At 55.2% G+C, this 15,284-nt stretch overlaps 1 protein-coding gene across 9 annotated transcripts in view; it reads left to right on the top strand.

Moving 5' to 3' along the window:
• The window catches only part of Ano1 (anoctamin 1), a 146,807-nt gene extending 131,908 nt beyond the window's left edge, over positions 1-14,899 (top strand). For 6 of the 9 annotated variants that reach the window (XM_023710669.1, XM_023710666.1, XM_023710663.1 and 3 more), the window contains 5 exons: positions 1,308-1,460; positions 7,471-7,523; positions 8,644-8,828; positions 12,647-12,752; positions 14,415-14,893. In XM_023710669.1, coding sequence (XP_023566437.1) covers positions 1,308-1,460; positions 7,471-7,523; positions 8,644-8,828; positions 12,647-12,752; positions 14,415-14,684 — 767 coding nt within the window. In that variant the 3' untranslated portion in view covers positions 14,685-14,893. Of the gene's footprint in view, positions 1-1,307; positions 1,461-7,470; positions 7,524-8,643; positions 8,829-12,646; positions 12,753-14,414 lie in introns of all 9 variants that reach the window. The other 3 variants (XM_004627110.2, XM_023710664.1, XM_023710665.1) reach the window with 1 other exon arrangement.
• Positions 14,900-15,284: the final 385 nt, after the last annotated feature.

The raw sequence follows: 15,284 nt of genomic DNA, 5'->3' as shown, positions 1-15,284 counted from the left end.
TGCACCTGCTGTAGAAGCCAGGGGACCAGATGACTGACAAAACCACTGCCCGCCATTGGCCAAGAGACTGGACATTTCTCTGGGTTTTTCTGGTGGCTGGAGGATTCCCATGGTGCTCCCGGATTTGGAAAAGTGCAATTCTTTGAGTGGGCTCCTCTTTCCCATGCCTGGCCTGCCCCCACCATCCAGGGTGGGCTTCTGTACCCTGCTCTGTCCCTGTCATACCAGCTGCCATTGTCTCCTCGAGAGGAGACTGAGGCTGGCAGCAGATCACACAGATGTAGATGGACAGAAGAAAGGCTCAGGTGGGGATGTGGGCCCAGAAAGGCCCAGCAGCCTCTCCCACTTCTCTCCATGCTTTCTCATCCTGTTAGCGCCACACAAGGGGGCATTGTCACTTGGAAATGAGGACAGCCACCCTGGCAATGACCTGCCACCCCTGGCCCGTGTGTACAACCCACGATGCCTGGCTTATCCAGTGTCCTGGTCACCTCCAGAGTCTCCACAGAGGCTTCCCACCCAACCATGTCAGGGGAGCGCGAGGCCCCCAGGAAAGCTCCAGAACAGGGCTGCCATGGTCCCTGCCCCATCCGCCCAGTGCTCACAGTACTCACAGTCAGCCACTAAGCACCGGGTGACTTTCTGCTGGCTTCCTTATTTACCACCTGGCACCGAGCACCTTTGGACCAAGTCCTGATATATAGCTCCTCACTGGCTTCCCCTGCCCTGTTTCCTGCAGTGACCTTTTCCTGACCTCTCCTCAGAGCTCAGCCCATTCCAGCTGTGGCATCCAGAGCCAGAGAAACCCTAACACTCACTCATGGCTAATGAGCAGAAGGAGTGAGGCCTGGGGGAGGAGGGACCAGGCCTCCTGCAGGATGGAGCCACCCACCCTGAGACCCAGTAGAGGGGACATCTGGGGTTCTGAAGGACACAGCGATGGGGCCAGGCCTCCCAGACCTCAAGGAGCCCCTGGCAGTGGGAAAGTAGCACGGAACTGAGGCCCTTCCCCTGGTGAGGGTGCAGCCTGATAGGTGAGCGATGACTTCCTGTATCAGAAGAGCATCCCCACTATCACAGTATCAAGCACAGTGATTGAGCAGCTTCTCCCTTTGGCCCCCCTGGCCTCAAGTCACTGGGACTATCCTGTCATGCAGGTGCCCCTAGGCAGCTACAGTTGGCCCTCTCAAGGCAGGGCACGTTGGCCTGGGGTCTGCTGAGCTGAGCTCAGGGCCAGGGCAGTAGGCGGTGTCCCCTGCCCCTCAGCGCCAGGCATGGCGGTGAGCAGCACCTCACTCTCTTTGCAGTCATCCAGTTTGGCTTTGTCACTTTGTTTGTCGCATCCTTCCCACTGGCCCCACTGTTTGCGCTGCTGAACAACATCATTGAGATCCGCCTGGATGCCAAGAAGTTTGTCACTGAGCTTCGGAGGCCAGTAGCTGTCAGAGCGAAGGACATTGGTGAGTGAACAGAGGGAAGAGTCCCAGTCAAGGGAGGGCTCCACAGGCCAGAGCCGGAACCCCATGAGGGTTTCTCACTCTGTCCTTCCTGGGTGATCCGAGACCTGGAGGCCTACTCATCCACCCCACCTCCTGAGACCACATTGCCTGAGACTGAATTGCCATGAGGACACTGGGAGGGAGGGAGTCAGATGCCAGTGGCCCTGAAAGGTAGAGACAGACCCTGGAACAGCAATACCAGCTGCCTAGCAAATACCTCCTGCATTGTATAGTTTTGAGTCACTTAAGGTTCTCGAAAGAGAAGAGGAAAAGGAGAACAGGTTCCACCATTCAGTGACTCACCTATGTGAAACTTCACTAGGCTTTTTTTTTTTTTTTTTTTTTTCCTGTAGATCTGGGGATAGAATCTGGGCCTTGCACATGCTAGGCAGGTAATCCACCCCTGAGCCACAGCCACACAGCTCGCCTTTTTTGAGCCAGGGTCTTGCTAGGTTACCTAGGCTGGCCTCAAACTTGAGGTCCTCCTGCCTCAACCTCCTAAGTAGTGGGGATTACAGACATACACTGAGGGTTTTAATGCAGGCTTTCCCACCCCAAGTCACTCAAGCATGGTTCCTCCATGTGTAGGAGAGGGGCTTGGGGACTGGGGAAAGCATATTTAAAGTCAGTGAAAAGAATAACCGATACAGGTATGTCAGAAACTGGAGCACACTTCCTGATGGGATAGTGAACCCCCAATCACCACCAAAGGCGCTGAAGCAAACAGGGTGTCCAGGAGGGGTACAAGATATAAGAGATGGAGTGAACAGGCTCCATGCCCCATCCCATGCTTCAGTCAGAGCTGTCCCTCACCAGCAAGGACAATGTCCTTCCTGTCCTAAAGAGAAACCCAATTTTCAAGGTGAAGGCAGTCCAGCAAAGCGCTCTAGTTTTCTCTCCATCATTTTAGTTAGAATACCACCTCAGAGCTCATCCTTGGAGTAAACGAAGGATGGAGTTATGTTAGGGCCATTGTCATTCTTTTGAAATGACACTGACACGCCAGTGTGAAAGGGCGTCTGTGGGTTGAACTTTTGTACCCCAAATCCACTTTTGTGAAACTGTGGGGTACTTTCTTGGTCTTTCCAGCCCTAGACACCAGGATTGTTATTATTGGGACACCCCTCAACTGGCAGCATGTTCTGTCCTGCAGTTGTTAGGAGGGATCAGGGGCCGGAAGCTCTCGGGCCCCGCTTAGCCTCTGGGGGCCTAGCCACGGCCCACCAGATCTGCCACTCCTCCACCACCCGCCTCAGAGGCAGCGTGGACTCTGGCTTCTCATACGCAGCACGCTTTAGTCTGTACCAGGGGAAACTGCCATGTTCACAGTCAAATGCCATCACGCGTCGGCACTTGCATCCGGTTGACCCAGCAGCTTCCGGCCAGCCGTAGTGCAGGCCCTGTGAGGAGCTGGGCCCAGAAACGCGGGTACTGTGTCAGGAGGGAGGAAGATAGTGTCAGACTTACCCTGGAAACATTTGCCTCCATGTGTCACCTCTTGTCTGGGCAAGGCAGATGGTAGAAATCCAGAAGAAGAAAAAAAAATCTCAGCTAGACCGCAGAATGAGATCTGTCTACAAACTTTTAAAATATGACGGCCCTGTGTGAGCGGATCCTTCCAGGTCCCTCTGGACCCCAGCAGCACTAATAAGGCCTCCTCTGCGACTGAGGGAGTGGCTTGCTCCTCATGCCGCACCCCCAAGTGCCCAGACTCCTGGTGGTCCCTCGGCTGGGCCCTCCAGAAGCACTGGATGAGCAGCTGGTCCAGGCTTCCCACAAAAGGGCCAAGGAGCAGAGGTCTTGGGCTTGGCAGTCCCCAAGCCTTAACAGGACTCTTTTTTATTTTTTATTTGTGAAACCAAGGATTGAACTCAGGCCCTTGCACTTGCCAGGCAAGCACTTATTCTACTGAGCCATCTCCCTGGCCCCAAAAGGACTCTTTACTGCAATTCTTTTATCCATTTTTTTAAAAATTTGCACTGAAAAATATAAAAAGCCATTTGCAGCTGGCAAGCCAGGCAGAAACAGATCCTCAGCTGGAGGTGGGCCACAGGCAATTCCAACCCTGAAGCCAGGTGAGTCCCTGGCTAGCTTCTCAGAGATCCCACACACCCTGCTCTGACAGCCAGCTCCAGAGAGCTAGGAGTGACCCGGATTTGTCTGGGACCCTTCAGCCCATGGAGTCCTCTGAGGAGCTGCAGGAAGCCTGGGTGGCTCTTTGGTCCCACTTCCCACATGGGGACACTGAGGTCAGATTAGAGAACTGAAGAGAATGACTCAAGGCCTCGTCTCTTCCCTGAAAGGATTCGCTTGGCTGTCACATTGCAGACAAACTTGGAAATGGGGGCAGCAGGGTGCCTGACAGTCCCTGAGAACCTGCGGCTCTCTGCCCTGTGGCAGCAGAGGAAAGCATCCTCACAAAGGCCTGGTTCCCGGACACCTGGAGGCCCCAGTGGAGTCCACGTGGGCATGTGTTTGCTTTGGCATCTCTGCCTCCAAGGCCTTCACTGGCTGCAGACAGTGGCACCTGAAAACTTGGACACCCACCAGGGTGAAAAGAGCACCTGGCTCCCCACAGCCCCGTCATCTGCGCTGCATCCCCACCGGCCGGGCAGCCACGTGCACCTGCAGGGCTGCGCTCCTGGCTCCCTGCTCTTTCCCACGGCTCACGGATCAGCTGCCACTTCCTGGTTCCTGTCTGGGTGGTGGAAAGTGTGATTGGCCAGTCTTTCACATGCTTGTTTGCAGGCTCCTTACCTGTAACCTTTTGCTCAACAAGCTTTTGTATTCCTCCTGTGATCCGTGCAGAACCTTCGGGCCGGCCTCCCCATGGCCCCTGTGACCTGCACCCCACAGGCCCTGACTGGCTAGGGAGGTTGTACCCAGAGTGTGGGTGTTCTGTCATCCCTGGCCATGGATGGGGCAGCACAGCGGGTCCCTGCAGGGCCTCAGTACTGTGCGTGGGCACCAGCCCTGGATCCCCTGGCTCCTTCCACTTGGACTTCCTATTGCCTTCAGAGGCTGTCAGGAGAAACTTCGGCAGCATTTTGCTCCTGGCCACCCTTGCCAAGCCCTTGGTTTTACCCAGATACTTCCTTATTGTCTGCTTAGAAGTGGGGCCTAGAGACCCCAGGAGGATTTAAAGGAAAAAAAGCCCTAGGGAAAGGTAGGCAGAGTGGGGCGGCTCCCCATGTGGGTTCACATACAAACAGCTCAAAATTGTCCACAAGAGCATCCCTCGATTGACCTAGCAAGGTGAGATCGGTACATGTTAGGCAAGATGCACGGCCACATCATCCCAAGCAGTGCAGGTGCCGGCCCTGAGCCAGGAGAAGCGAGGGGTGGAAGTCTGGCTTTGCACTTTTCTCTCCTTTTTATGGTACTGGGCACTGAAGCCAGGGCCTCCCTACTGAGCCACACTGAGCCACACCTCTGACTTTTTTTTTTGAGGTAGGGTCTCACTCATTACTCAGGCTTGTCTTGTATTTTCAGTCCTCCTGCCACCCACACACCCCAGAGTGCAGGGATTATAGATGTATGCCACTGCCAGGCCTGCTGGGTTTGCGCTCCTTAAGCATCTCCCATCACTGGGGTGCACAGAAAGCCAGGGTCTAGATGTAGGCATGTTACAGACCTGTAGGGCAGGCTCAGTTCCAGACTCCAGGATACTCCTAAAGCTCTGCTCGCTGGCATGTCCATCCGTCCTTCATCCTCGTCCTTCCCATTTCCTGTTGGCATCTCTGTTGGGTGATGGTCACCTGGCCCATCTCCCTCACTTATCCTAGGAGGTGCTGAGTTCAGATGCCATCCTCTAGGAGCCCTGTGTGGAGATCTGAAGCCACCCCAGCATCCCCGCTTGGAGGTCTCAAACTAAGAGCCCAACAGGCCTGGTGGGCCACACGCTGTGAAAACAGTAAACCCCAAAGTGACAGACATGGCCCCATGTTTCCCCCTAACACTCAGCCCTCCCTGGATGTTCTATGCCCCAACTTTACAGGTTCTGGAAGACTTTCTCCTCTCTTAAAGAGCTAGGATCAAATTATCCCCAAAAGCAGCTGCAGTCCCCAACGTGGTCTGTAGGGGGAGCCACTGGTGGCTACTACAGGTTGTCATGGAGATGCATCTGAGGATTGTGGACCAGAGCTAAGACTCTCTCAGAAGCAACAAATCTAGATTTTGTAAACATCAGTCAGCGCTTTTAGTAGTAGGCAAGCAAAGTGGAACACCACGCAGCCTCAACAGGTCCCCAGCCCCTGCTTTGCATCCTCTCCCCTGGTTTCATCTGTTGCAAAGCATGATTTATGCTTATGAAGTCACTCAGCAAACATCTGCCAAATAGCACCAACCCTAGAAGGACCCAGAGAGGATGTGCCGTTCACAGGCCACTCCGGGGTCTCCGAGTCCACAGAAGGCCTCTTGTCCCCAACACATGGCCTGGAGAGGCCGGGCATGAAATGTCACTCATGCTCAGAGTACAAGTGCTGGCACCAGAAGGATGCGCTGCCTTCCTAGTGCTGTGCCTGGCTCACCCCTTCCTCCTGCTGGGAGCTTGTGCTGTCATGGGAGATGTCAGGTAGAGCTGGGGTAAGCATCTCCTCCCAGGCCAGGCTGCAGCCCCTGTGGGCCGAGGGCAGAAGCCTGCTTCCCAGGCTCCCAGCTGAAATGGGTCAGCCCGCGCGGTTCTGGTGGACTCAGGTCACAACTGGGGTTTGTCATTGAGTGTCCCCTGGCCAGTGCTGGGAGGGAGAGATCCTGGCACCTCGCACGTCATGCTGTATTGGCCTCAGCCACTGTGCCTGAGCCTGTGGCTCCCTGTCTCTGGGGAGCAGGAGGTAAGCTCCTGCTCTCTTTGTACCCCTGTAGCATGTACCCCAGAAACAAAGGCAGCAGCCCCTGCCCACTGCTCCTTCTGGGGTAGGAGGGCAGTGTATGCATAGCTGTCCCACAATCCCTGCCCTCTGGAAGCCCACCTGCCCTATTTTTCCCTAAGGCCATGAGTAGCTGCTTATCCTCCCTGGATCGCCCACTTTGGACCTGGCTCAAGGCCTGGAGCCAGCACCTGCCCGGATGTGAGCCTAGCCTGGGAGGATTTGGTTAGAGGACACCAGGCCCTTGCCAGGAATCACAGCACCAAGGCCTTTGCAGTGCTCCATCCAAAAACAAACCAAGAAGCAGTGCATCCCCTGTGCTGTCTTGTGATGCTTGTGGCTGTCTGTGACTTGGGCTAGCAGGAGCCTTGGGCTGGCCAGAAAGGAAATGGTTTACTCCACATTCCCAGTTGTCATTCCCAGAATGATTTCCTGACTGACCCAGTGAGGAGCCCGGGCCTTGATTTTTAGCCCAACACTAAGTGGGCTTCCTGCCAACTACAGCTATTCAGGAAGCAGTCCAGGAGCTGCTGCACCTTTCCTTTTTTTCGTGTGTGTGTGTGTGTGTGTGTGTGTGTGTGTGTGTGTGTGTGCACACATGCGTGTATTGGGTGGGTACTGGGGGTTGAACCTTGGGCCTTTGCCCTGAGGTACCTCCCCAGCCCATTTTTATATTTTGTTTTGAGACAGGGTCTCACTAACTTGCTTAGACTGGACTCAAACTCATGACCCTCCTGCGTCAGCCTCCCAGAGTACAGGATTACAGGCATCTCGCCACACCTGGCAGATCTTTGTCTCTCTAGAAAACAGGTCCCACCAGGCCAGTTGGCATAATAAGCAGGGTTGCTTGAGGAGCTAAGAGCCATCAGGGATGGCTGTTTCTAAGCATATCTCTCAGAAGCCTGTGTGCTCATGGACAGCTAAGCATCTATAAAGCCATGGGCCCTGGCACTCACCAGGTGATGACTCACTGCCACTGTGTCCCTCGGATGGCCTTGAAGAACAGACGTACTATCCACAAGGCAGGGACACTGGATGTTCTGTGCAACCAGGTGGCTGAGCATCTGTCCAAGAGGGGTCTTTAACCTGTTCTTCTCTCCCAGGGATCTGGTACAATATCCTCAGAGGCGTTGGGAAGCTTGCTGTCATTATCAATGTAAGTGACATCTGGGGAGCTGAGCCAAACGGACAGAAGTCCTAGCTGGATGACGGGGTGGGTGGCTTGACGGTGGAGCTGGGCTCTGCTTCCTGCCTGCAATCCCAGCACAGCCCCAGCCTGCTTCCAACTCTGTCGATCTTGGGGAACATGGTAGGGGACCCCAGTTCCTCCACAGCCTCCTGCAAGCCTTCGGCAACCGGGGAGGAGTGGGAGAGAGAAATGAGCAGCAGCCTTTCAGTCTCTCTCCTGGGAGGGGGTTCACCTCTATATGAAATACAAACCCGCTCATGAAAGAAGCTTGGGTAAGGAAAAAGGGGAATCTGTCAGTACCACCCCTGCCCCAGCTGCACTGAGAACCAGCATCCCCCTACATTACCTTACCCCTTATGGTCTCGCCTGTCCCAGGCCGCAGGTTAGCACTGTCAGCCCCGGACTCCTTGGTCACAGCAGTCTTTCCAGTGGCCTCCCCTCCCGGGGTTCCCATGTCCAGTGTGTTTTAGGTATTCTTCCCCCTAAGTTCTGCTCTGTCCAGTTGACCCTACATGTGCTTCAAAGCCCAGGGGAACCACAGAGTGTCCCCACTGCCACTGCCACTGCCCCGTGACCCTTCACCCTGCCAACCAGCAGCAGGTGCGGAGCTCCCCTCATGGTACAGGAGTGACACTCAGCCCAGGAGAAGTTGTTTTGGCTTTTTTGGCAGAACCAGGGATTGAACTCAGGCCCTTGTGCTTGCCAGGGAAGCGCTTATTTTGCTGAGCCATCTCCCCGGCCCAAGGAGGAGTTCTTGAGCCCTAGGACTCTGTCCTGCCCCCTGCTGGTCACCTACTCCGGATTGAGTTGTGCTGGTGTGAGCTGGACATGCTCTATGGCTCCCCTGCCCTACCTTCCTGTGTCTGCATCAAGCCTGGGGGACAAGGTCCCTTCAGAGTGCAATCGGGGACAGGGTGACATAGAAAGGTTAGGTGACCTGCCTGTACCACCCGGTGAGAGACTAACACATTCACCTGCCCCAGCCTCCCACTGTGGAGAGCCTGCTGTCGCCAGCCCTACAGATGACTGAAGGGTGACAGACATCCACCCCCACCCTCCAGGTCATGTCTCCGCACTGTCTCCGCAGGCCTTCGTCATCTCCTTCACATCCGACTTCATCCCGCGCCTGGTGTACCTCTACATGTACAGCCAGAATGGCACCATGCACGGCTTCGTCAACCATACTCTCTCCTCCTTCAACGTCAGTGACTTCCAGAACGGCACAGCCCCCAATGACCCCCTGGACCTGGGTTACGAGGTGCAGATCTGCAGGTAGCAACTTCCCTTCTTTCCCTGCAGGACCCTGTTGGGTGAGTTTCTGGGAAACCAGCATTTGAGCCAGGTCTCTTTCAAGGGGAAAGTTACAAAACAGCCCAGAATTTCTTTTGAAAAATGCCTCGAGGGAGGCAGGTAGGAGCTGATGTACTAGTCCATACAGGAGAGAAGCTGGGGAGCTACAGTTTGCTGTCAGGCTGCTTTGCTGCCTTAGCCTCTCACATTTGCTTTTTTTTTTTTTTTTTTTTTTTTTTTGGAACTGGGGATTGAACTCAGGCCCTTGCACTTGCCAGGGAAGCGCTTATTCCACTGAGCCGTCTCCCCAGCCCACCTCTCACAATTGCTTTCCTCAGTGTCAGCATTATTTTCTGGCATGCAGAAAGGACCTTCCGACAGTCCTTGCCTTATACTCTCTCTGCTCTGCAGCCCCAGAGGAAGCTCTTCTCCTTCCCCATGGTCAGCCCTCGACAGTCTGTCCTGGGTTATATGCCTGTCCCAGAACCAGTTGCCCTCACCAGGGGTTGAGGAGCTCTTATCAACCAGGCTGGGTCATGAGTCAGGCAACTTTACTGCTCCGCTGACCAGAGGCTGAGGGCTTGCAGGGAGCTTGTGTAGAACCCGGGCTGGGCCACCCACTGCCCATCTCCCACAGGCCTGGCTCAGGGGCTGGGGACTTGGTGGGGTGGCCTGACCCCACCCATCAGGGCACCTCCAAGCCGTGGCAAACACGGATGTATAAACAAATCAGTTACAGGAGCAGGAGGGGGAGACCAGGTGAACAGTAGGAATAGAAAACATGGGAGGTGAGCAGCCTCACCGGAGCAGTGAGGGTCACGGTAGTCATGTGGACTGGTTTAGCTTCCGGATCAGGATGTGAAGGGCAGCTCATGGGCAAGAGGATGGAGCAGGCAGAGGTGATGTCCCATGGCCAGGGTAGGAGGACTGTCCCGCCATGGGAGCCTGGCTCTGGGGTAGCTAGGGGTGGCCGCTCCTGCAGACAGTACAGTCTGCAACCCAGCAGAGACTCGCAGCACCAAAGACCTAAACCCCAGTGTGCACATCCAGGCCTGGAGACTCCCTCCTCCTCCCCCAGCTCTGCTCTGGCTGCCACCTCTCCCCGTCCTCTTGTGTTGGCTTCCTCAGCTCTTAGCCCTGACCCACAGGAAAGGGAAGAAGCCACCAGGGTTCAGGGCACTGTGGGCAGTAAAAGGCTTAAAGCAGCAGCGTGAAGAAGAAAAGTGAAACATCGTGTTGTGTGCTCTGTGTCAGGGCGGGGACAGCACCTACCTGCGCCCCATACAGGACAAGGTGGAGTCAGGTCTGCCTGTTCGAAGTCGGGTGGTGACACAAGACACAGCCCAACCCCACCTCCAGCTTAGAATTCTCCCTCCAGCTCCCCTGCTTCTGCTAGAATTGGTCCATAAATCTGAAGATAAACCCACATAAGTGAAGCACCCATTCAAGTGGAAATACCCTGAATGCTCCTGGCCTCTTTGCACATCCTGGCCCTGTAGTGCTGAGCTTGATGGTGAGGCTGACACAGCTGTCCCCAGTCAGTATCGAGAAGGAGTTCAGACTACATAGTGCAAGCTTGGGGGAAGATCAAATTCAGAAACCCAAGCAGAGTGGCTACGCTACTATGCACAGCCTTCATGCTGTTGGAAAGTCAAAAAGTCCTAAGTGAGCTGGGCTTGGTGGGGTTTGAGTAATTTAGCAAATTACCAAGATCCTGGCTCAAAACAAAAATTAAAGTGCTCGGGATGTTGCTCAGCATGAAGACCCTCGGTTCAATCCCTGGTACCACACTCACATAAAATCTTAGGTGAACCATGGTGAAGTTAGAGACCCATCTATACATACGGGTATGTTGCTTATAGGAAGGGCTCAGAAAGCCTCAAGCCACCTCTCCACTGGTGGCCTCTGGGAGGAGACTTCGTCAGGGAAGGCTCTGGGATTCCCTCCTCGATTCCCAGGAGCTGGCTGCACAGTGTCACCGCTGTCCTCGGCAGACGACACACCTTGGCATCTTCACACTTTCCATGCCAAGAATGCACTCAAGTGTTACATGTTTTGCTGAAGCTAGAATTTAGAAGTAGGACTAAGAAAAGAAGGGTGGGGCTGGGGAGATGGCTCCGTAGAATAAGCACTTGCCTGGCAAGCGCAAGGGTCTGAGTTCAATCTCCGGTCCCTCCAAAACAAAGAAAAAAAGGATAGGGAGTTGTATGTCTCATTTTTCTAAAAGACTCCCGAGGTCTTTGAATGTTATCATTTGGACTCAGCCAGCCAGTGAAAGGACCCACATCTTGCAGGCAGAAGGCAAGGACCCAAGGCTGAGACCTCACATTTAAGTGTCCTGTGGCTTTGACCCCCATGCAGACAGGGGCTGTGGGCCCCCCACTCTGCTTGCCAGGCCTTCCTGGACTCCAGGCTCTTGTGCTAGGTACTGAGCTTTCTGCCCGCGCTGGCCACACCCTCATCGGGCCACCTCCCAAAGGCAGCGCTGGCAGAAGACACAGAACTAAGCCCAGCTGGGGAGTGGCCCCAGCAGTGTTCAAGGAGTTGAAAGCCAAGATCGTGGCTGGTTACTTTTTATTCCTCCACTAGAACCAGCATTGCCACATCCAGTCCGCCACCCACCCCCAGAGAGGATAGCGCATTCTCCCTTGGGAAAGCCAGCGGGCTGATTAGGAAAGGCAGACAAAGGAAGAAAGAAAAACATCTCTGAGAAAGGTCGGCATCAGTGGCATCTGACCACAGCTAGCAGTGGACTTTGAGGGATGCCCAGGAGTTTGCCAGGTAACCCAAACACATTTCCCAGCATGCCAATGGAGCTGGCCTAGAGCACTGAGGAAAAAGGGAAGAACAGGGATGTAGGGGCTGCCTGTGCCCGTCAGAGAACAGGCTGTGTAGCTTCTGCCTGGCGCTGCACCTGCACCAACATGTGTTCCTATCTCAGCGCTAGGGGTTCAGAGCTGAGCAGAAACAAGACTGGGTGAAGGGTCCTATCTGTTGTGCTCCCCAGTCTCCTCCCCTGAAACGGGGCCTGGCATGTAGTGGCTCCTCAGTGAAGCCCTATCACATGAAGGAATGTCCAGACCGAGGCCCAGAGAGGCTGAGCAGTTGCTCAGGACACACAGCAGGTGGTTATCTGTGCGGTTCTGGAACGAAGGTGGTGAGCCCCAAAGCAGCCGCCTCCTCTCGCAGTCTCCCTAGCTGGGCCAGCCTGAAATGAAAGGGAGCATGTCCTGGACAAGGGGGTCTGGTTCGAGTCCAGGAGGAGAGGTCCTGGAATTGGGGTGCACTGCCTTAGGTGCAGGCTGCAGGAGGTGGAGTACAGGCGCAGAGCTGAGCACAGCCCTGCAGGCATCCAGGTGCATCCACCCCAGACAGTCCTGGGACAGTGTCCCCGAAAAGATGGAAGTTTTCAAACTATTCTAGAAGCCTAGGGTTTGGTAGGGGGATCCAGCCAGGCTAGTTAGTGGGGAGGGGCTCAGGCTGAGAGAGCCCCACCTCATCCCGGGAGCCCCATCTTCTCTGACTTCAGCTTAGAGTCCCTTGGAATAAGGCTGCACGACTTTTAAGTCCGGAACCTCCGAGACCAGAAAGGCCTGCTGCTGCTCTGGGGAGCCCATGGCTGGGCCCACAGCGACATCTCCTGGGCACCGTGTTTCCCATGGGGCCACTTGGGCCTTGACCACTCTCCTGTGTGGGCAGACCCCAGAGTGGGCCGCAGTGCTGGACCAGGCTCCCTGTCTCTCCAGCCACCCGGCACTCACATGAGCTCTGTCCCCCTGATCCCCCACCCTCTTCTGCAGGTACAAAGATTACCGTGAGCCCCCGTGGTCTGAGCATAAATACGACATCTCCAAGGACTTCTGGGCTGTCCTGGCAGCTCGCCTGGCATTTGTCATTGTCTTCCAGGTATGTTTCCCCGGCACCCTCTTTGTTTCCCCAAAGGTTTGGAGATTAAGCTTAGGAAGCAGTCCATGCGTACTGTCAGGAGCCACTGGCATCTGGGGCTCGGAGACCCTGGAGAGCCCTGGGGGCCAAGTTCCAGGACGCCCCTTGGACAGCCCAAGCCCAGAGCTGTGATAAGCCGAGGAGAGCCTCATGGGAACAGGGAAAGGAAAGGGGGCTGATGGGAGGCAAGAGAGCTGTCAGGGTATGAGGTCTTTATTGAAAGAGACATGGAAAATGAGGAGACACTGCTGTGTCCTGACTTGGTCTCCCTCTCTCTCTCTGGGTGGAAGTCGGGGTGCTTCCGACAGGAGGCAGTGGGCGTCTGATGGCTCCAGCCCCCAAGCAGCATTCAGAGGACCTGGCCATCTCTGAGGATGAGGTTGGGGCCAATTTCTTGAGGCCAGTGGCCTCCAGTGAACAAGACCCAAGGTCAGGCAGCAGCAGGTTCACCAGAGGCTACAGTGTGAGGGAGGCCACCTGGGGCCGTGACACTGCAACAAGGGAGCCCCCACCTAGAAAGAGAGGCCAAGAGCTCAGAGTCCAGGCGCGCCAGTGTGGGATCTCCCCAGATGGGCCCCCTGCACCCAGGCTGCCTCAGCCGGCCCTTCCACTCTCGAGAGCAGCAGTGCACCTGTCAGCCTACCACAGCAGCTGGAGACCTGCGGTGGGGGTTCTTATGCATTTGAGATGTGGAGCAAAGCCTCCTGGGGAAAGGAAGAACAGGCATAAAGGAGCTGAACGGAGAGAGGTCTGGCTGGCAAGTGCTTCTGCTGAGCCCCAGGGAAGCAATGGACCAGCCTTGGGCCACCAGCACCCAAGGCAGTGCCTTTGTCTGCCTAGATTGGCTGGGCACTGTAGAGGCAGGAAGGGGGGCCTTGGGGATGTGAGCTCCCTAGCTGTGGGTTCAGCTACTCATGCCAGCCACATGGGGAGCTGGGAGCACCCAGTAGAAGAGGGGTGGCTCCAGGGGCCACTAGCATCACCCCCAACAGCTGTAACATCTGGAGGTTCTAACACACGCTCCCTGCACAGTAGTTTTGCCAACAATATGACATGGGTATATAGGGCCACTTTATCTTGCACTCTGTTCCACAGAAACATGCCCACCAAGATGATAAATGTACAGAACTCCCTGTGGGCCATGCAGGTTGTAGGATGACCCACGCAGGAGGTACCACTGACACTCCAGCCAGTTGGGGGCTGTGGCTCAGTTAATAACTTTCCTGAAACCCTCAGTCCTCCTTTGTGTATTTGACAGCATGTGACCTGAAGGCAGTGACCCATCCTAGCACTTCCCAAGCCTCCTTGTGCAGGAACTCAGAACTACTCAGAGAAATTTCCTCCTATTTGCTAAGTTCAAATTAATTCAAGAAAGCCAGCACCTATCCCTGCTAGCTCACTCTACTTACCCCTTCTGGAAGCCCAAGGCCCAGAGAGGTCAGAAAGTGTATAGAGGGCTGGGAGTGATATAAGGTGGCTCTGCTAGGTGGGACGGGTGCACAGGTGGGGGCAGATACACAGGTGAGACAGGTGCACAGTCTCCAGGTACACGGGGCAGGAGACAGATCGCGAGCCCTTCCTCAGGTGCATCCCTCCCCCCTCACACGCTGACTGCCTTTGCAGAACCTGGTCATGTTCATGAGTGACTTTGTGGACTGGGTCATCCCTGACATCCCCAAAGACATCAGCCAGCAGATCCACAAGGAGAAGGTGCTCATGGTGGAGCTGTTCATGAGAGAGGAGCAGGGCAAGCAGCAGCTGCTAGACACGTGGATGGAGAAGGAGCGTGGTCAAGAGGAGCCATGCAACAACCACAACCCCAAAGCCCGCTCGGACAGCTGTGGCAGCAGCGGCCCAGCCCCTAGCCACGCATACCACGGGGGTGCACTGTAGCCGCGCCAGCATGCTGGGCAGGCCAGCGGGCTTCCCCACCGACAGCCGCCCTCTTGCAGGCGGGCATGCTCACCCCCACCAGGGCCCGGTGGCCCCTGTGTTTTTTACAAACATGGAGGACCACTTTCTGATAGGACAACGTTTTTCTCTCTTCTTTGTGTATTTTTCCTTGTTTTTGCACAAAACCATTATGCAGGGAATTTTTTTATCTGTAGGTAAGGTAATTTTTTTATCTGCACGCGCCGAGGGCTGGTGCTTTGCAGAGCAGTGAGTGGAAGCATGGAGCCTCCTTTGCCAGGGGAAGAGCACGGTGGCCCTTGACATCATCCTCTGTCCTGTAACTGATGCCTTCTGGTAGATGCAAAATGGTGTTCAGAGGCATTGGGCAAAAGCTGGTACAGTGGCAGAGAAAACTGAGAAACTGAGAGGAATAAGCCGTGTGGATTCAGGTTCTGAAAGGCATTGCCTGCCTTGAGGTCCAAAACACTAGAGGACTTTTAAGCATCTTTTCCTTCTGAAAGAAAGTTCAAAACTGAGCGCCCTTCTGGCCAGGAGAGCAGTGCCGTGGCCTTCCCTGTCCACACAGAATACAGAAATTAA

Source organism: Octodon degus, unplaced genomic scaffold (assembly GCF_000260255.1).
Source record: "Octodon degus isolate 3935 unplaced genomic scaffold, OctDeg1.0 scaffold00018, whole genome shotgun sequence".
In the NCBI taxonomy this organism is placed as follows: Eukaryota; Metazoa; Chordata; class Mammalia; order Rodentia; family Octodontidae; genus Octodon; species Octodon degus.
Note: the sequence above shows the minus strand (reverse complement) of the source record. Positions and strands in the feature narration are given on the sequence as shown.